Here is a 20,609-nt window from a genome sequence, read left to right as displayed (position 1 = left end):
TGGGTCGTCTCCCCCTCTGCCGGGCAGTCGGGATTTGGTAATGAATACATGATCAGTTGGCTTTTTGTGTTTGATAAGCCGCCAACTGGATCGCTTTGCGCGGGTTTAGAGTTTGAGACCGCTCATTCTCAAGTCTATCTTTCTCGGCTCTCGGGTCCCCATTATTATATCAAGGGGGTGGGCCGCTCGCACGCGCTCGCCAGTCATGGCCCTCGTCCGTTGCCGGATCCGTCATTCCTGGACACTGACACCTGGAATTCCAACAGCACCTACCACGCCAACGACGACGAAATTTCTTGCTACCAACGCCACACTTATAAGAACATCTGCTGTTGCTGCTGCTGTATATGAGAGGAATACGAGACAAAACACCACTACGACTACTATTGCGACTACTGTTCGACCTTTCTCCACGCATCTGAGGAACATGGCGCCGACGAACCTGGGAGGCATCGGCCTGGTCACGGAAGATGTTCATATTTGCAAGCAGGCCGCGGTGCCGCTCACGCTCGAGGGCATAAGGACCCGTCGGGCCAAGGCCGGCAAGCTGGATGCGCCGACGGCGTCTTACTCGGACAGTGACATGTTCAAGGCGCCTGTGAGTTACATCTCTATGTATAAGCATCCCAATACATTGGCCGATGCAGGATTGCTTACGAACTGTGGCTAGCAACCGCCCAGCAAGCCTAAAGCGAAACGATGGGATCGTAAGTTTGACGAAGCACCTCACAGCTCGCTTCCTGTCTTTTTCGTGTCGGAGAGCGAGTGTGTTTCCATCCGTGTCTAACCAGAATTGCTCACCCTCCAGATCTCCTCAGCGCCGAATCAGCCGCGCGGCGGCCCTGCGTGCTCAAGCAGGCGGCCAAGCACCTCAAGAAGCCCGGCCTGGTCTCGCTGGGCGGCGGCCTGCCGTCGTCGGACAACTTCCCCTTCGAGTCGCTGAGCATGCGGGTGCCCACGGCCGCGGGCGGCTTCAGCCACACCACCAACTTGAAGGAGGTCGCGATTGGCAAGCACGACGTGCGCGACACGGCGGACGGGGTGCTGGACCTGTCCATCGCGCTCAACTACGGGCAGTCGATCGGGTCCGCGCAGCTGCTGCGCTGGGTCACGGAGCACACGGAGCTCGTGCACGCCCCGCCGTACGCCGACTGGCGCTGCGCGCTGACCATCGGCAGCACGGGCAGCCTCGAGGCGGCGTACCGCATGCTTGGGGACCGCGCCCGGGGCGACGGCATCCTGACCGAGGAGTACAGCTTCAGCACGGCGCTCGAGACGGCGGCGCCGCTGGGGCTGCGGGTGTACGGGGTGCCCATGGACGAGCAGGGGCTGCTGCCGGAGAAGATGGACGAGATGCTGTCGGACTGGGATGTGGAGGCGCGGGGCGGGGGGAGTCGGCCGCGGGTGCTGTATACGGTGCCCTCGGGCCAGAACCCGACGGGGGCGACGCAGAGTGAGGAGCGGAGGCGGGTGGTGTACAAGGTTTGCCAGAAGCATGATGTGTTCATCTTTGAGGACGAGCCGTACTACTTCTTGCAGATGCAGCCGTACCAAAAGGGTGCCAATGGCAGCAATGGAACGACAACAACAAGTGCTTCTACAAAGGGGAACGGCGAATCCAGCGGCGACGCCGACGTAGAGGCCTTCCTCCGGACCCTGGTCCCCAGTATGCTCAGCATGGACACAGACGGCCGCGTCATGCGCCACGACTCCTTCAGCAAAGTCGTGGTCCCCGGCTCGCGCGTGGGCTGGGTGACGGCCAGCGAGCAGGTCGTCGAGCGCTACATCCGGCACGCCGAGTGCTGCAGCCAGGGCCCCTCGGGTTTTTCGCAGGCCGTCCTCTACAAGTTGTTGGATGAGGAGTGGGGCCACGACGGCTACCTGCGCTGGCTCATGCACCTGCGGGACGAGTACCGCGCGCGCCGGGACGCCATCCTCGGGGCGTGCGAGAGGTTTTTGCCGGGGGAGGTGATTTCTTGGACGCCGCCGGCGGCGGGGATGTTTGTGAGTCGCCACTTCTATTCACCATGATTGATTTGATAGGGGTGTTATACTGACAATGGTATCTATTCAGCTGTGGCTCAAGGTCGACCACACCCGCCACCCGCACGCGGCGAGCAAGAGCCTGCTGGAGCTCGAGGAGGAGATCTTCGACTCGTGCATCGACAAGGGCGTGCTGGCGTGCCGGGGCTCCTGGTTCAGCGCCGAGCACGACCGCCCGCTGTCGGGGCTCTTCTTCCGGACCACGTACGCGGCGGCGTCGGAGGAGCAGATGGCGGTGGCGATTGAGCGGTTCGGGGAGGCGGTGCGGGGGAGTTTTGGGATTTGAATTTGGGATGTGGAATGAGGGTGTTGACAAACACCTGGGGGTGGATGGATGGTGACAGGAAGGTGTGGCTCATTTGGAGAAATAAGCCATCGTATATAAAACCACGTCAGAGCAATGTGCATGAGAGGTTTCAGCAGATGGTTCAGGTTGGATAGACATACCACGGACAATGATGAAGCATTTGCTTGGCGATTGGCATGGATCGCAGTTTTTGTCTGCGAGATGACGGTTACTAGGGCAGTTCTCGACGCTCGCCGCCACTCGACACCCATGATGCGTCGCCCTGGGTAATATTGTCAGTTGTTAGATGCTCAGCTACTGAGTACGTCAACAATGGGATGAACCAAAACGTATCCTGTATTCTTGTATTGAATACCGAACCGTGAGTGTAATGTGAGTGGAAAGTGGTGCATCTCAGCGGCAGCTCTGAGGTCTCGGCTACCTACCTACATGATCAATGTTGGGTCCCAAGTCAATGGGGATTCAATCTATGGAACTCTAGTCCGATACCACTCTGGAAATATATACAGCGATCCAATGAGAACAATACACAACAATCCGATCAACTCCTCACGCTCGCGCTCTACGGCACCGTCACAGTCAACTGATACGTCTTGCCCGCCTCAATGCCCGTGAACCTAGCCTCAGGCAGCACCCTGCCCTCGTGCTCGACCGTGACCTCCTCCACGTCGGCGGACCGGCGAATGTCAACGTGAAAGACGGCGCCACGGAACTTGCGCTCGACCGTGATGTGGTCCCAGTGCGAGGGCAGCTGGGGCCGCACCCGCAGCCCCTCGGGGTCGCCGCGCAGGCCGCAGAGCCCCTCGATGAAGCACCGGTACACCCACGAGACGGTCCCCGTGTTGAAGAGCTGGCTCGACCGCCCCGCCGTGCGCGGCCGCTCCCGCCAGCCGCCCCGGTAGTAGTTGGGGATGTAGACGGGCAGCTGGCCGCGCTGGCGGTAGTCGGCCTCGTCGGGGCCGGGGATCATTTGGCGGAGGTGGCGGTAGGCCCGGTCCGCGATCTCTTGCTTCTCCTTTTTGTCACTGGTGGTGGCGGTGCGCTCGCCCAGGGCGTACAGGCTGTAGATGTAAAAGACGGCGGCGTGGTTGTAGACGGACCCGTTCTCGCCCTGGCCCGGGTACTTCTGCGTCACGCGCCCGACGTCCTCGCGCATGGCCGTGAAGGGCGGCGCGAACATGACGAGGCCGTAGGGCGTGGCCAGCTGGCGCTCCACCTGCTCCATCATGCTGCGTCGCTGCTCGGCGGTGGCGGCGGCCCCGCCCAGCAGCGCCCAGGCCTGCGGGTTGAGCCAGAGCCGGCCCTCCCCGTCGTCCTGCACGCCGAACGTGACGCCGTCGTCGGTGATGCCCCGCGCGAACCACGCGCCGTCCCAGAAGTGGGCGTTGGCGGCGCGGTTCACGTCGGCGGCGCCGTCGCGGTAGCGCTTCTCGAGCTCCAGGTCCGGGAAAGAGGAGGAGGCGCCGCGGTGCTGCGCGCAGACGTCGGCCCACAGGTTCAGGGCGTAGCCCGTCGCCACCGTCAGCCAGCCCGAGACCCCCTTGCCCTTCCAGCCGGCCATGTTCATGGGGTCGCACCAGTCGCCCTGCGCGATGTAGTGCAGCCCCCGCCCGTCGCGCGCGGCGTCCGAGAGCAGCCAGTCCATGGCGCGCGAGAAGCGCTCGAAGGCCGTGTAGGTCTCGCCGTGCCCGTCGCGGATCGGCTCGTCGAGCAGGGCCCAGTCGCCCGTCTCGCTCAGGTAGATCTCGAGGGCGACGGGCAGCCAGACGCAGTGGTCCGTGTGCGGCACCTGGTTGATGTATTTCAGCTCGGCGCCCTCGACCAGGATGATGCCGTCGGGCATCGCGCCCGACTTTTCCTGCTGCGACAGGGCCGTCACGAAGGCCTGGCGCGCCACCGCGGGTTTGATGTAGGCCATGCCCATGTTGTCCTGCATGTAGTTGCGCGTCTGCGGGTCCGTCGTCAGCCGGTTCACGTCACCGTGGTAGTAGCCCTGCCGCGGCAGCCAGTGGTTGACCAGGTTGTCGAGCGCCGCGTCGGGCGTCGCTACGCGCAGGCACCCGCTGCCCTTCTCGATGTAGGCCGCGTAGTCGGCCGCCGTCCGCGCGAACCCCTCGGCGCTCAGGTAGTTGGACCGCATGGCCCGGATCTCGGCGTCGTCGAGCGCGGGGCCGAACAGGAACCGGTACGTCTTCTGCTCGTCGGGGGCCAGCTCGACGCCCTGGTACTGCACCGCGGCCGCGGGCGTCTCGTACAGGGCGTCGCTCTTCCCGAGGGCCGGCCCCTGGATGGCGCTGGGGTTGTGCAGGCCGCCTTCGCCCTCGAAGGCCTCCTGCATGGCCTCCCAGGCGTCGGGCGGCGTCTCGCACAGGAAGTACGTCTTGTCCTTGAGCAGCTTGTTCTTGAAGTAGTCGGGCGCCTTCTGGTAGGGCGTGATGCTAGTGCCCACGATGCCGCCCAGGTCCTCGCGGTAGACGGCGCCCTGGTTCATCCACGACATGTAGCCGATGGTGAAGTAGGGGTAGACGCTGACCTTGCGGGGACGGCCCGAGGTGTTGACCACCCGTACGCTCCACAGCTCGGCCACGTCGTGCGTCGGGATCACCAGGGTCATCTCGACGCGGATCCCGCGGTACTCGGCCTTCCAGCACAGGTCCGCCTTCCCGACCGAGAAGACGTAGTCGTCCAGGGGCGCGCGCACGGGCTCGTAGGGCGCCGAGAACAGGTCCCCGTTTTCCTCGTCCTTGACGTAGACGAAGCGGCCCGGGTGGTGGGCGTAGTAGGCCTGCTCGGGCTGCATGAAGGTCTTGGCCTCGAGGTTGGGGGCGTGGGCGTACTTGGCCGGCTCGGGCTGCATGAACTGGCTGACGGCGTAGCCCCGGCACGTCATCTGGATCATCATCCGCTGGTTCCACAGGAACCCGCCCGCCTTGGGCAGCGCCGTCGGGCTGTACAGCTCGTACCGGCTCCCGTCCGCCGTCGGGCCTAGAAGAGGGGGCGCCATGCTGGCAGTCGTCGCTGTTGCCGTTACGAGGCTTTTCTTCTCACAAGTGGAAGCGAAGACGGGGGTGGCTTCAGGGTGGCTTCAGGGTGGCTTCAGGGTGGCTTCAGGGTGGCCCTCGCTGCTTTACGGGAGGATGTGGTGTTAAATGACTCAGTGAGTCGTGGTTTCGAACCATGAGATGAAAGGGAATGCTATGGATTGAAGAGTCAAGAAAAAGACGATTAAATGATGCGAGGAACTGATCGAATGTCATTCCCATCTCCTGACTCTCGGAGCCGGACTTCAGGCTAAAGGCCTCGCGGGCCGGTTGACCGGCTGGGTCATTCCGCATCGCGGGATTCGGGTCGGCATCACGATTTCTCTCTGGTGGATCTCCCCTGTCAGGACTAACCACGTTGCAGCTTCCTGGCAGTAAGCAAAACATCAATCGCACCGAGTGGTCACATGTAATACTAATAACACGAACATAATGACGGAAACAGATGACTTTCTCTTCCAATGCGCCGTTCACCTCCCAGAAGAGGAATTTCAGCAAAGGAAAGCCCCGAAGCTGCGTGGCCGAACTCCCTTGCCGCGCATGCCAAGCCCATGGGAGGCTCTTGCTGCAGGCTTGGCACAGCGAAGGGTCCTCGGCCTCGGGGTTCCTCCCCGAATTGATTATTCAGCAAAATGGCATGTCTTCGCCAACATATTGAGGAAAATTATCCCACGGTGGTATTTGAATCCCGACCGGCATTTGGTAGAAAGCAACGCATTGCATATTGACCTAGGTGTTGTCTGTTTTATGCTGCTAAAGAGCCTATCGGTAAAGGCCGTATAGGAGCACCCCTGGACTTGGACTAATCGTGCATATATGATCTATGGGCTCTCAGATAGCAAACATTACAGGCTGCGAGTATGATAGGGGTTGACCCCGGTGTGGGTGGTGCCAGCAGCAGCACAACTGCACTGAGGTGTTGCGCATCATCACACATGACTACAAGGCCCAGCAGCCCCAAAGCAGAGACCAAATGCGGTTGGTCTTCATGGACAAAAAAATGGGAGAAAAACAAAGAGAGCGAAAAAGAAAGGAAGAAACTTAACCCGAAAAGGGAACGAAAAAAGTGACCGCAGAGGGAGTTGAACCCTCTTGCTTTTAAGCATATTGCTAATGATACTACCGCTAGGCTACACCGGCCCGGTCAAGGATGGGATATACAATCTAGATATTTGAAGGTGCTGGGGGTGTGTTTGCGGTGTTGTTGATGTTCTGGTGGCCCTGGGTATGCGCGAACTCAAAACAACGACTGACTGGCAAGATTGGCCACCTCGACCCGAGTCCTGGCCCCCTTGGCAGAAAACCAAAACGAAGCCTCAGAGGGGCCCTTTATGTAGAAAATTTTGGAGAAGGGCTGGGCCAAGGTGGTGTTGCGTCTGTTGCATGAAATTTGCCTCTTGTGTTCCCATCACTAAAAAGGGGCTGCGACTATAGACTAAAGGGGGTCGAGGGGAGATGGACCCATTCTGGAAACTCATGGCATAAGTGCAGCAGATTTGTGCGTCATATACTGGCTCAAGAGCCGTTTCCGTCACATACGACCATATCCTGCTGAATACTAGGGATCCCGTCCGCTCTCCCATATATAAGCAGCAGAGAGCCGAATTAGTACTAGAGTCGGTGACGATCTGGGAATCCTCGGTGTTGTATGTTTTTGCCCTTTTTGGGTCTCTTTTTGTCCCCACTCCAATAAGCCTATAGAGGACTACAACTAGTTGGGTGGCTACAATTTGCATCCCAGTTCGGGTATTCCCACTAGTACAATAATTATACGGGACGAGCAGGCGGCGAGGGCGTCACGTCAACACCATCTGGGGAAGTCTTTTGCTGTCTTAATTCACATGCAGTGCAAAATGGTAAATAGGCGACAGATCATTCAAGGACTCCCCCAAGTGAACATGGTTGGTATACATAGCTCAAACGTGGGCCACAGAGCAGTAAAGATGATGTGTACTGCTCAAGAAGGGAGACGTCATGTCGCATTTGACTAATATACACCTAGGGGTTGACGGTGCGTACAAGTATTCCATTTTGTGAAATGATGAAGAGATGGGAAACATATACAAAGATATAAGTTATTGAAATGCAATTTCAGAATCTTATTGCTTCCAGAAATTAATTATTACATAGTCCTCCCAAATTAAGCCATCATCGGCTGCCCAGTATCAATAGCCAGACGTCCCTTTTTTTATCCCTCCTAGAAGATCTTCCAGAAGGCCAGAACAACCTAGCATGGCACCGTCAAACCCAACACCAGAGACCGGGGAAAAAACATTTTAACACCCGGTGACCTTGATGTTCTTGATAGCAATGTAGCCTTCGTCCTTCCAACTAACGCTCTGGCAGACCCTGTGGACCACACCCCCCTGGCGGCGGGCAATGGGGTGGACGGGCCCCACCTCCTCCTGCTTCCACGTGACGACACGGAGGTCCTTGGGGTCCACATTGTCGGCGCTGGGGGCGGCGGCCATGGTGCGCATTTTGCTGTTCTTGTTGTTCTGGTTGTTGGTGTACTTGATGCGCGAAAAATCGTAGTCGTACTCGACCGTGCAGCTGGCGTCGTACTGCGTCGTGGCGATGGCGTAGAAGGCCGCGTCGCTGGCCACGGTGGCGTTGCCGCTCCCGAAGAGGGCGGTGATCGCGCCCCGGTTCTCGTCGCTGCAGTCGCCTTCCTGCCAGTAGAAGTCGGCCCGGGCCTTGGAGAAATTCTTGGCTTGGGCCAGGGCGATGAAGGCGGCGACGAAGATGGTGGAGGTACGCATGGTAATTAGGGTGATACAATGTTTGGTAAGAGTAACGATTGACTTGGGTGAGCAGGTAGAAGCCGCGATGTGTGAACGAATGACTGGGGCAAAGCCGTGAGAGAATGGGGTGGGAGCTGTTGAGGTAGATGTGATTCGAAGACACAGTCTCCTCCAGCTTTTATATATCCCAATTGACTGACATCCATTGTCCGCGTGGTCAAATACCCGAGTGTTGTTCATTACGGTAGTCAATCTTACGAGCGCGCCACGAGTAAAGGGGGAAGCAACCCACCTGAGCCAATCGGGCATATGGGACGCAAGGGATGACAAGTACAATAGCAGCGAATTCGCGATGCGCATCGTTGCACCATACACAGAATCTCCCATCGACGCGAATTGGGGTTACAAAGCGATATTCCAACCCATTGGAACCCCTCCCCTTTTGGCGTGCAATGCGGTGCGGCACCACCAAACACCGCCAAGCGCACGAAGCGAAGTGACTGATCAATCGCATCACACCTTAGGCGTCGACCAACAGAATTACAAGCAGTTCCAACGAAATAACACCAACCTCGTTCGGCTTGCCGACTCCAGAGACTCAGTAACCATGCCGGCGAAAAGGAGTGCATTGCGACATTCGCATCCCGCATTTGCATGACATTCATTCAACGAGGCGTGTAAAATGGACTGTTCCTTCTCCTTTTCGAAGGAGGATTCTCCTGAGGATGTGCCCTCCACATTCAATACGTTCACGCTACAATTGAAACGATAACGGAGTTGCCAATCACGGTTTCCTCAAGACTTATCTATTCATTGCTACTAACCTCTACTCGGACCTAACCCCTCTAGTTTCCCTACGTGTATCTATCTACCAACAACCCCATACTCACCTACCCCAGGAAGGCGATTCTTCCATCCACCTACCTCTACTCCAACTCACTTCCCTTCTTCCCCTCCGCCTCATCGGCACGTGCCCGACCCGCCAAGCGAGCATATTGCGAAGCCCGCCGCCGGCGCTCCCGCGTTGTGAGACCCAACGGCTCGCGAACCGCCAAGGGCGCAGCAGCCGGCGGTGCGGCCAGCGGCTGCTCGGCCTCCGGCTCAGTGACCTCCAGGCCACGAGCAGAACGTTGCGCCTGTTGGAGGCGTTCCCGCCATGTAAGACCCAGCGGTGTAAAACGTATCGGTGTGAGACGCAACGTCCCGTCAACCCCCAGGCTGCGAGCAAACCGCACCGCCCGCGCCTTGCGCTCCTGCGGCGTCATCCCATGGCGGGGGGCCAACGAGAATTCATCCCCGAACAAGCGGCCCCAGTCCTCCCCGTCGCGCAGTCCCGCCGACCACGCGCCAGAGTCGTCCCCGCCGCTCAGCCCCCAGTGGACAGAGTCCCCCGTCCACTGAGTCTCCGCGATCTCGACGCTCAGGGGCTGCTGCGTCGGCTCCGGAAACGGAGGCCGGACGGCCTCGGGGGTTTCCTCGAAGGAGCAGCCGCCGTGGGCCTTCTCCCCCTCGCTATGGTTTTGGTGGTGGAGGTATCGGCCGTTGGCCCGTCGAACGGCCTCGGCCGCGGCGGCGGCCGAGTCCAGGGTGACGAGGGCGTCGCCGAACGGGGCCAGGATCACTTCCACGACGAAGCCGAACTGCGCGAAAGCAGCGCGCACGTCCACCTCCAGCGCCGTCGCGGGCAGGTCGGAGATTCGCAGCGTGGTCGGCTTGTGCTGGTCACGGACGCCGACGTTGTTGCTCTGGGGGCTCGCGGGTTGTTGATCGGAAGCCATTGTGTATGATGGGTGGAGTTTGCGATGATTATTTTCGGTGCGTGTGGTGTAAGATGGTGTTGGTGAATGAGATATTCTCGAAGATGGGATGGAGAGAGATGATACTCAGCGTCCTGGCCCTGCCTTATATATCTACATTCCCAGCATGGGTATGGAAACCACGTCTGTATCCAGTTCTTTGTCTCGCGATTGTGACAATGGATTGTTAGTGTCGGGCAATGAAGGTGAAAAGCAACGTCCCAGTAGTAAAGCAAATGAATTTTCATACAATCTCTTTTGTTGGCTGCCTTGCATGCTCATTACCCGATCCCATTGTTTCTCATCATGGCCCTAAGCCTAAGATGTGAAGCCAAAACCTGGCTCGTCACGATCAACGCCATGTAACTCAGGTTGCCATACAAAACCTCGCTCTTGACAAAACTCACAAGAGATTGAAATCAATTATGTACCAATTCCCGAAGAATTATTGACTAGTAAAATATATACAGCGCCGTAGAAAGCGGCGCCAACCAAGTTATTATGTACAATCAAATGTCCCAGTACGCCAATCGCTCCCAATCATCTACCAAGTCTCTCTTCTTTCATTCATGACGGAACCGTACGTTCGTCTCTGTTTCTTCCCATTCCCTCGACACCTCTGCCGGGGAAACAGCTCGTTAGGTAAGTGCGTACGTATTACGCCTTGATGGCCGCCCGCCGCTTCTCCACCACACTCTTCCACCGCGTCCGCGCCGCCCGCAGCAGCGCCCACGCCACGAGCCGGTACGCCACCACCACCGCCGCGAGGCAGATGATGTTGATGACCCCGTCCACGTTGAGCTTGTACAGGTCCAGCACCTCCTCGCCCGTGGAGATGTTGCACTTCCCGGTCCCCGGCTGCCGCTGCGTGTCGTCGCACGTGAACTCGACCCCGCGCAGACTGAAGGGCGCCAGGGCCCGCGTCGCGTAGCGGATGGGAGACAGATAGTTGAAGGCCTGGAACAGCATCGGCATGTTGATGGACATGATACCGGCCATGATCTGCGCGACGCTGAGCAGCACACTGATGATCTGGACCGCGAAGCCCGTGTGGTTGAAGATGGTGTTGAACATGATGCCCAGCGACTCGCCGCAATTGACAATAGCAAACGCCGCGAAGACGCAGACAAAGTACATCTCGACGGTGCGGGGGAATCCCACGGCAAGATCGGCGAGGACACCGAAGACCAGACTCGAGACAATCTCGAGCGGCAGCTCGAGCACCGTGTACGTCGCCAGGAAGGCCTCCACCCCATAGACGGCATCATCATCCTCGCGGTAGAAGACTTCGCGCTCGGCCGGGTACGCCGCAACGTTCTGCAGCATCCCTATAAAGTAAAACGCGCCGACCTCCTGTACGAAACCGACGCGGTTCTGGATGCTCGGGTAGTCGTTGTGCAGCGGCGCGAAGAAGAGCGCCAGGATTCCCGCCAGGCCGATCACCTGCATCGTCCGCGCCAGCAGCAGCGGCGGTTGCCGCCGGAAGTTGATGAAGGCTCGGTGCATCAGGATGGGGAAGGCCGCCACGAACGAGGCGCGCTTGTGGGCGAGCGCCCCAAGCTCGGCGGGCGTCGACAGGGTTTCCTTGTTGAACGACTTCCGGCTCGGAGGCGGGACAGCCGCGGGAGCAACAGGCGTAATCTTCTCGCTCTCAATACCATTCTCTCCTTTTTGGCCCTCGGTTTTCTCGTTGTCGGGCATGGCTGTCTGTTCTCCTTTGTGTTCATCCGCCTCTGCTATGTTTGAGAGTCGGGGCACGGTATTGTCGGAGCCCGACTTTGCGACGGTCTCCGACCAAGTTTCGATAAGTCTCTTGACTTTCTCGCGACTGTCGGCCTCCCTTTGACCCTCTTGCAGGTCGATCGTGATAAGATCCAGCGCGTAATCTGCCGGGTTAGTATGGTGCGGGCATTGGTATCCCAGCCCCCCAAAGTACCCCAACATGTCTTTCGCCGGCCCAGCGTAAGCCGGCGAGCCACCGCGGGCCAACAGGAGCACGTTGCCAAAATGCTTGAAGATGTCGGATCGAGCTTGGTGGATGGTCAAGATGAGCGTGCGGCCCTCCTTGGCAAGCCCGTGGAGCACCTCTAGAATACTACTAGCGGTGAATGCGTCGAGCCCCGAGGTCGGCTCGTCGAGGAGAAGAACGCGCGGGTCCGTGAGGATCTGCACGGCGATACTGACGCGGCGCTTTTCGCCGCCCGAAATGCCCTTGACCAAGTCGCTGCCCACCAGGTTGTCGGCGCAGTCCTTGAGACCCATCTTCAGCAGCACCTCTTCGGCCCGGTCGCATTTCTCCTTCTTGCTCATGAAAGAAGGCAGTCGAAGCCCAGCGGCAAACCGAAGAGTCTCCCGTACGGTAAGAGACGGTAGCAGGGCATCGTCGTCCTGGCAAACATACGACACCACTGATCGGATAACCGACTCAGAGGGAAGCGCGCCGTTGAAAGTGAGCTTGCCAGCCGGGCGGTAGCGTGTACCGAGAGAGCCCTTTAGTCGCTGCGCCATGGCGTTTAGAAGACTCGTTTTTCCAGAACCAGAGGGCCCCATGATAATATTCAAAGTGCCGGCCTGGAACGTCGCCGTCACGGGGTTGAGTATCGCCTTCGTCGGGAGTTTGCGGCCCCACGCCGTCCTCTTATCCAGATCCAGTGCGTAGTTGTCCAAACCTACGTCGATGGCGCGGACCTCCTGGATCGACCGAGCGTTCATTTTTTCCTTGCCTGCCGACAGATCTGTATCAGATGCCCGGGCCCGCGCGATCGTCATCTCGACCTTCAGCAGCGCAAGTCCGACCCAGCACGTGATGCAGAAAAGCCCCACGAATCCTAGCATGGCCAGGATGGGCCTGGCTATCCAATTGCGCGGGAATCCGAGGTTGTCCATAACATACTGGCCAGTGTATTGTAGGCAGGCCGGGTTATCCTCTCCACCAAATGGACAGTCGTAAAAGTTGTCTTGAAACTCGTTTCCGCAAAGCGCCCCAAAAGCGTAATAGGTGTAGGTGACGTACTTGAGCCAACGCACGTACACTGGTATCGTGTTGCTCTGCACAAAGTAGCCGCATGCCATGCTCTGCAGCGTGTATGTCAAATTGCCGATCAAGCTGGCGCCTGGAAAATTCCTGACCGCCGCGACCGAGGTCATGGCCAGCGTTACCGCAATGTAGTGGTTCAGGAGCACGATGGAGAAGAAGGTAAAGAACTTGCCCACTTCGCGATCGAACCCCGCCATAAAGTAGTAAATGACGCTATAGAGGAATGGCACGGGCACATCCTCGGTGAAGAAACGTGCGATGCGGCGGGATAAGATGAAGGGGAGGGCAGTGACACAGCCCTCGCTGTGTTCGCGGTCGAAGGTGGGCACATCCATGGTAAGCCGGTACGTCTCGAACATCAGAAACAGGTAGCCCTGGAGGCCGACCGAGGTATACAGGGCACCTTGCCGGGAACGGATGCCTGGTTGGTCTCGTGGTAGATCGTAGAAGATGTAGCCAGTGATGATGGCCATGAGGATAGCCTCAAGTAAGGAACCGGTGATACCCATGGGATCGCGGAGTGTGACTTTCAGTGTCCTGTCGGTAAGGACGCGCACTTGGCGCAAGAAGCTTGCATGCTGCTGTGGTTTCGGCCGTTTGGAATTCGATTCTGAGGCTACCGCGCTGTTTTTCGAGTTAAACTTGCTGGGAACTGCTTCTGCCCATGCCTCCTGTAGCCTGGTAACCCGCGCAGTGGTCTCTTCCTCGAGTTCCGGGGTGCGGTTGTCGACAGCGGCAATATCGACGGTAAACTCGGCCGGGTTGACGAAAGGAGGTAGATCGAACCCCATCTGGGCGAACCAGGGCACGCATTCGTGCATCGGACCGGAAAACACGGGGCGGCCCCTCGATAGAATGACTAGGTTGTCGAACAGGTCCCAGATCTCGGATCGCGGTTGGTGTATCGTGGTGATGATGGTGCGGCCTTTCTTCGCCAGTGTCTTCAGGGTCCGGACTAATTGGTAGGCGCTGGTCGCGTCCAGTCCTGTCGTCGGCTCGTCCAGAAACAATATCGACGGGTTGGCGAGTAGTTGCACTCCGATGCTGGTCCTCCGCTTCTCGCCGCCACTGCAGCCCCTGTGTTGACTGTTGCCTATCCGGGTGTCGGCGCAGTCCTTCAACCCCAGTTCCAGAATTACCTCCTCGACAATTTGCATTCGCTCCTCCTCGGTAGTTGGCGGGGGTAGTCGCAGATTAGCTGAGTATCGAAGGGTTTCCCGTACGGTTAATGTCGGGAGTAGCACATCCTGCTGCATCACATATGCATGCCGGGCCGAGTGGACACCATCCACGTCGTTGAATGTGACTCGTCCCGTTTGAGAGAGCCTTGAGCTGAACATGCGCTCAGCTACCGTGTTCAGCAGAGTCGTCTTTCCGGAACCACTGCCTCCTAAGATCGCCGTCAGACTCCCAGGCTGGAAGGAGGCGTTGACGGAATGCAATAACGTTTTAGTCGTGGGTCCTGTTTTGGATTTGCCAACGCTAAATAGCTCGGGGTAAGTACTCGGGTCCATAATCGACGGCGAAGTATCGACAGTGACTGTGAGATTGCGGATTTGTACATCCGTGGGCTCGACGTCGTCCAGGGAGAGGTGATTTGCGACACCCAGAGATGGCCGCGGCTCGGCCTCGCGTGGTAGGGCGTCCATATTGGTCGAGATGGAGCTCGCGCGCTCGATCTTATCGCCGTCGGCAACCACCGCTGTGTCGCCAGCTATTTCCTGCCGTTGATGGCCTGGTCCGGTATTTGTCGTGGCCATCGGTGCCAGAGGCGTGTCTGGTGTGTACTGTAGGCCGGTATAAAAGCTTCTGGCTTCTGGCAATTATCATGTACGTAGAAGGTTGTTGTCCGCCAACAATGTCTGTCTAAACTTCGGATCACCTCATTCTTCCGGGCCGGCTCTTTACATGAACAAGGAAGGTTCGAACAGACAACGAGGAGAGAACGATGACTAAGTAGGTACACAGGCTTGGGACCTCGGGATTATATGGCAAGACGGGTTCGCTTATGTGGCTCACCAGTTCTTCTTCTATGGATGCATACCATGTCGAGTTCTCTGGGATTCGTGAGAAAAAGGGAGACTATCATGGTTGACAAGACCCATACATGTGCAGGGTAGGTAGATGAAGTGAATAGTCTTGCAGCATGTATGGATCTCGGTAATACGTACCTTGCTGGGGTTTTATCGAGTGGAAGCCATGGGGCACCGTTGAAGTAAGTGGGTGGGCCCCAGAAACCAGTGACTGGCGGGAGTTGGCGGGAGAAAGCACTGGCTGGCCCCTCCTCGGCTGCTTGCCGAGTGTCTTCAAGCGAGCCTGGTAACCTGGGCGGCAGGGAGGGAGTGTTTGATGATCGTTGGCGACTCGCCCTGATCGCGAACGGGCGAAAAGGGCTCGGTGAATGGAATGCTTCAAAGGTCGTAGTAATTGACCTTCCAACGAATTGGATGCCAGCTAAGAATGCAGCAGGCTGCGTATTCAAGAGGGGAGATGCACGTTTAATGGATGCCGATGAGCGAGGGGGAGCTCCTTGCCTCGGATGTGCTCCAGAGTCCAGACCTCCGAACAACGCCCCAAAGATGAGATAATCTATTCTCGTCCATACTACTGGCGCACCTCTTCACCCCATGCCGGGTTTGTTGCGAAGTTCGGTCGTCCATGACCGGTGTTGGCCCTTTCGGTTGGGCGCAGGTGGAGCAGGTCCCAAGTAAGCGGCACGCGACAATCGAGTTGTCAAAAGGTTAGCGAACACGAAGGGAAAAGCAACGTCTGCAGCTCATTGGGCCCCGGCAGAAATGCTCAAGTCAGCTGGGAACTGCTACCGAACATCACAAGCGTCTGGCTGGCGTTGGCTGGCTGCAGAAAAGAAGAAGAGACGAGGTTCAGAAAAGAATGCGAGATCCTGGCTTCGGAAACGAAACGTTCCGTGCGCAAGCGAGGCTGCAGGGTCTCTTAGTGCGGTGCGTGGTGCTCCTTCCCAACTTCCAGGTGCTGCCAACGAGCCCACGTTGCTGCAAGATTGAACCCAGCATCTTCAATGTTGGGAGGGAAATGCTGTGCATGGGATAGGCTTGCAGCCTGCAAACGATATGTCTCATCTTATAGGGAATCAGTAGCATAAACGAGTGTGACATCGTCTAGAAGGTTTCGGCGGGCTTATTATTCTTGGTTTCATCGTGCTCGGTAGCCACTGGAATTATCCTAGAAGTGCATCCGACAGGCTGGGTTTCCGGCGGAAACGACATTAATGACCTCAATCCCTATAATGAGGGTTTTATTAGATGTGCAATGCATTCCTATTTACCTGTGCCGCGACATGACGTGCCGTCAACCGTCTGTCCCGCGTCAAAGCCCGAAGCGAACATCCATCACCCTACGGATACTCTGTTGGAAATATTCGTTAATAACTGCTGACTGGTCAACTGCACTTTTTCATTTGCTGTGCAGAAACCTCACACAATTAACATTACCTGCTGCATTACGAAGTTAGGTCTGCGGGGGAAGGAGGTGCCGCCCCTCAATTCATTAAGCCAGGCCACTTAATACCAGGCCGAATGCAGTAAGTCTCTCGTCGGTAAGCCAGGACGTGCCTGCCCCAATAGCGCTAGCTAACGTCTTTTTGGGGACCTTATGGGGCCTCGAAGGCTGAAAAGGGCGAGAATCAAAGATGGAAGAAGCCCAGCATCTCGGCTCTGCCGTTGTCGATCGGTGATCCTGCACTTTAAATTCGCTACTAATAGCTGTGGGAAAACAGAGAAAATACTACTAGCCGGAGATGACCCGTATACAATGCCTCGATATCCCGACGTCAAGTACGACAGCAAACGGGCGCCAAGTAAAGTTACACTTCGGGCTGCTGGCAAACAGAGCTTACATGGTGGCGCAATGAGGCTCAGTACCCAGAGGCCAGAGGGTGGCAGGTTGAGTCGTGCGTGATGCAACTGCTGGGACCATCGCGTCCAAGTTCTGTCCCATCGATTCGCTCTCCCGCAGCAAGTAGCTGGCTCTTGCGGTCAAGACATGCATCATGCAAAAGCTGAACGCATCGCTACACCTACAATCTGATCCAATTTCTCAACCAAACATAGCACGGCAATGGATACATAGATAGGTATACTAAAAAATATTGGCAGCCGAGGTGCCACAGCGCATATAGGGCCACGTGCAAGCCATGTATACCCATCGGTCTGTCAGTTCCTGTCCGCCTTACGGAGCCAGGTTGGCCAACTTTCGGTTCCTGGCGGTGTATCCATGTTTACCGAGCGTTGCGTTATCCCAAAACGAACAAACAAGCCGTGTCGACTCGCTTTCTACAGCGAACCGGACTCTAGGTCGACCTGTGCCATTACCACCACCGTCTGGCGATGCATACCCAGGTGGTGAGTATTCTGCAACTGCTACCTACTGCTACTGCTACGCTCGCTCGCAGCTCGAGTCATTCGTGTCAATGTAGCGTTTCAGGTGGATATTCAATTGTTCATGCGGAGGAGGGAGCCGGCTCCGCGATTGACGCGGTTGACGGCTACTACTATGCGCAGGCTACCTATTCAGGGCTATCATCACTCTCCCTGTCGGATCTCGTTTACACGCACTAAAAGCCCTAAGACGACAACCGAGTCGCCATCGCCCTTCTTTCTCCTTACAGTATTGGAGCCTCCTCCCATTCGGACCCTAGAATCTGATACGACGGTCGCATTGATGGGGGGCTGCACGGCGGGCGGGCGGGCGACGTGCGTGGCTATTAGTGGACGCCAAGCCCGCCCTAAGAAAGCCTGGAAAAGCTCGCTTAACCCTCAGAAGAAGGGGCGGGCGGGTTGGAGATCTCGTAAGTGCGTGTGTAATGCGCTCGAAGCGAGGGGAGCTCGGTTAGGGAAACGATTCGTATCCAAAAGGAATTCGGACATGACTTTTTTGTAATGCATCTTCCCACCTGAACGGATGGAGATATTACGGTAGGTATGGGTTTTCTTTTCTTCTTCTGACTGACGTGGCTATTCTTAGCCACCAACTTACTTAGATACGGAGACTGCATGCCAAATGATCCTTCTGACAAGCCCTATGAGACAAGAAAGACTTCGCTTCGACATCGCCCCAGCCGGATGTCGAGCGCGACAAGATGTTGGTAGTGAACTCAAATTATTTGCCGCGGCTGCAATTGCGTAGATTAGTGCCCGCTGTCAAGTTCTTCATGGCCCGCCGCTGTCCCGTAACCCCCCACCATCCATAATACTGGTAACATTTGGGGGAGCTGCATTCTGATAACCCATCACCATTTCTTTTTCTTAATACAAATTCACGAGATAGCCACGGCCAGACGAGCGGGCATCAAAGGCGGTGATCGTTTTGGTTCATTTGTCAATTGAAACGTAAATGCTCACAGGTGAATACCACAACTCAACCCACGTAAAAACAAAACGCCTCTGCCTATGCCCAGCACGCTCTAACGACAGAAAGCCCATTGAAAAGATCCCCTCCTCATTCGTAGCTCATGAGTAACCACCGGCCATGATTCTAGAAACCATCCCTCTCGCGGCTCCATGACTCCATATTACCCCAAAAGCAAGCGTAAACCCAGCAATACGGTGGACGTCCCATGCAGCCAGCAGCTCCCTCCTACTCTGCTACCCCGCCTGAAACCGTCCGTCCGTCACGCAATATGATGTGATCAATCATCCCGAGATGTAAAGCACGAGAAGAGGTAAAAAAGAAAAGAAAAGACAAGAAAGCTCCATTCCACCACCTCAAACAGTCCGCCTCTCAACAATCGCCTCCCCGCTCGGCTTCCCCCCCACGAACCCGAGGTTCGCCCCGCCATACTCATACACCCGCCGCCCCCGGAGCCACGTCTCCCTTACCCGCCCGCGGAACGCCTTGCCCTCCCAGGGCGAGCACCGGTTCTTCCAGTGCATGCCGTGGCTCTGCAGGACCCACTCCTCGGCCTCGTCAAACACACAAATATCGGCGTCCATGCCGACCCGGAGCGCGCCCTTGCGGTGGGCTAAACCGACCTGCTGCGCCGTCGCCGCGCAGCACAGCCGCACGATGTCCAGGATGTCGGGCGCCGGGAGCGACGCCGCGGCGCGGCGGATCGACGCGCTGTGCAGGATCGGCAACCCCAAACCGACGGACGAGATGCCGCCCCAGGCGGCGAAGAAGTCGCCCTGCGACGCCTTGGCCAGCGCCTCCTTGGCGAGGTCGGCGTCGGCCGACATGTCGACGCCCGAGTCAACATGGTGCATAGCGGCCGGCTCGACGGCGGTCTGGAGGTGCGACGGCAGCAGCTTGAGCTCGGGCGTGCAGGGCGAGTGGTCCGAGACGACGGTCCGGATCACCGAATCGGGCCCGGCCTGGAGCTCGCCCCAGAGCCCGTCCTGGTTGAGCTGCTCGCGGATGGGCGGGCAGCACTTGTAGCGGCAGTCGCCCGTGGCGACCTCCTCGGCCGCGAGGCCGAGGTAGTGGAAGCACGTCTCGGCCGTGATGTTGACGCCGGCCTTGCGCGCGGCCCGCAGGATCGGGATCGCCTGCGTCGCCGACAGGTGCACGATGTGCAGGTGCAGCGCCGGCGCCAGGGGCGCCAGCGCGACGATCTCGTCGATGGCGCACGTCTCGAACACGGGCGGGCGCGACTCCAGGAAGGTCTGGTACGCCGTCAGGTCGCCGTGCGGCGCCGCGGGCGGCTCGGAGGCCTGCACGGCGTCGCCCACTGAGTCGGCGATGGGCGGGATCATCTCGGCGTGGAACATGAGCGTGGTGGGGGTGCCGTTCAACGTCTTCATGGCCAGGGCGATGTCGTTGGAGGAGATGCAGGGGAACTCGTCGACCTGGGCATGGGTTAGTACGATGTCTCTCTTGAACTGCACTGCGGGAGAGGATGGGCACATACACCTGACTCGATCAAGAAGCCTTTGAATCCACGTACTCCGGCTTCGACCAGTGGCAGAAGCTCGTCAGCATTACCGGGGATGACACCGCCATAGAAACCCACGTCGACCCAGCACTGGCCCTGGCTGGCGGCGAGCTTCTCCTTGAAGCCAGCAACCGTGGTGGTAGGAGGGATCGCATTGAGCGGCATGTCAATCACCGTAGTCACGCCACCTGAGGCGGCAGCACGAGTACCGGTGTTGAAGCCTTCCCATTCCGTGCGACCCGGCTCGTTGAGGTGCACGTGGGCGTCGACCAGACCGGGGATTAAGAGCTTGGAGCCGTAGTTGAGATACGTGGCCGAGGAAGGGAACGACGACTGCGGCAGGACGGCGGGGACAATGGCCACGATCTTGCCCGTCGCGGGGGAGACGGAGATGGAGGCCGGGGTTAGTACGAGGCTCTCGTCCGGGAGGGTCACGACGGCCCGCGTGGAGACTAGGACCGTGAGCGGCTCGGCGGTGCCGGAAACATCATAGGCGATGGACCCCATGGTTGGTGTGGGAAAGTAGTTGCAAGCGGGTGTGGGCGATGCAATGGATCAAAGAGACTAGGGGCCCCCGATAAGAATCTGGGGTGCAGCAACGAGGGCTGAAAGAGGACAAGTGCAGCAACGGCTACGATGGCGACGATTATGTCAAGCAGCAATGGCTTATCGCGCAGGTATGGCGATGGTGGTGGTGGTGGTGGGTTGACGAGATAAGGCCCTTGCTATGCGGT

At 58.0% G+C, this 20,609-nt stretch overlaps 6 protein-coding genes across 6 annotated transcripts; 1 reads left to right on the top strand and 5 right to left on the bottom strand.

Moving 5' to 3' along the window:
- Positions 1 to 427: 427 nt before the first annotated feature.
- Positions 428 to 2,329, top strand: PG985_007578 (Pyridoxal phosphate-dependent transferase- major domain protein; the record flags this gene model as incomplete). The annotated part of the gene is made up of 4 exons (XM_066827346.1): positions 428 to 598; positions 671 to 707; positions 809 to 2,004; positions 2,075 to 2,329. The coding sequence occupies 4 exons, from the start codon at positions 428 to 430 to the stop codon at positions 2,327 to 2,329; spliced, it is 1,659 nt and encodes a 552-aa protein (XP_066685021.1).
- Positions 2,330 to 2,912: 583 nt separating this feature from the next.
- PG985_007577 (uncharacterized protein) lies at positions 2,913 to 5,354 on the bottom strand (the record flags this gene model as incomplete). The annotated part of the gene is made up of 1 exon (XM_066827345.1): positions 2,913 to 5,354. The coding sequence occupies one exon, from the start codon at positions 5,352 to 5,354 to the stop codon at positions 2,913 to 2,915; it is 2,442 nt and encodes an 813-aa protein (XP_066685020.1).
- Positions 5,355 to 7,667: 2,313 nt separating this feature from the next.
- On the bottom strand, positions 7,668 to 8,153 carry PG985_007576 (uncharacterized protein; the record flags this gene model as incomplete). The annotated part of the gene is made up of 1 exon (XM_066827344.1): positions 7,668 to 8,153. The coding sequence occupies one exon, from the start codon at positions 8,151 to 8,153 to the stop codon at positions 7,668 to 7,670; it is 486 nt and encodes a 161-aa protein (XP_066685019.1).
- A 908-nt stretch (positions 8,154 to 9,061) lies between these two features.
- Positions 9,062 to 9,913, bottom strand: PG985_007575 (uncharacterized protein; the record flags this gene model as incomplete). The annotated part of the gene is made up of 1 exon (XM_066827343.1): positions 9,062 to 9,913. The coding sequence occupies one exon, from the start codon at positions 9,911 to 9,913 to the stop codon at positions 9,062 to 9,064; it is 852 nt and encodes a 283-aa protein (XP_066685018.1).
- A 675-nt stretch (positions 9,914 to 10,588) lies between these two features.
- On the bottom strand, positions 10,589 to 14,728 carry PG985_007574 (ABC transporter; the record flags this gene model as incomplete). Its single annotated transcript, XM_066827342.1, has 1 exon — positions 10,589 to 14,728. The coding sequence occupies one exon, from the start codon at positions 14,726 to 14,728 to the stop codon at positions 10,589 to 10,591; it is 4,140 nt and encodes a 1,379-aa protein (XP_066685017.1).
- Positions 14,729 to 18,709: 3,981 nt separating this feature from the next.
- Positions 18,710 to 20,382, bottom strand: PG985_007573 (Allantoinase; the record flags this gene model as incomplete). Its single annotated transcript, XM_066827341.1, has 2 exons — positions 18,710 to 19,789; positions 19,852 to 20,382. The coding sequence occupies 2 exons, from the start codon at positions 20,380 to 20,382 to the stop codon at positions 18,710 to 18,712; spliced, it is 1,611 nt and encodes a 536-aa protein (XP_066685016.1).
- Between the last annotated feature and the right edge of the window lie 227 nt (positions 20,383 to 20,609).

The sequence above is a fragment of the Apiospora marii genome, assembly GCF_038362585.1.
Source record: "Apiospora marii strain CBS 49790 chromosome Unknown utg000004l_segment0_segment1, whole genome shotgun sequence".
NCBI lineage: Eukaryota > Fungi > Ascomycota > Sordariomycetes > Amphisphaeriales > Apiosporaceae > Apiospora > Apiospora marii.
The sequence above is the reverse complement of the archived record's forward strand: the minus strand, read 5'-3'. Positions and strand labels throughout refer to the sequence as shown.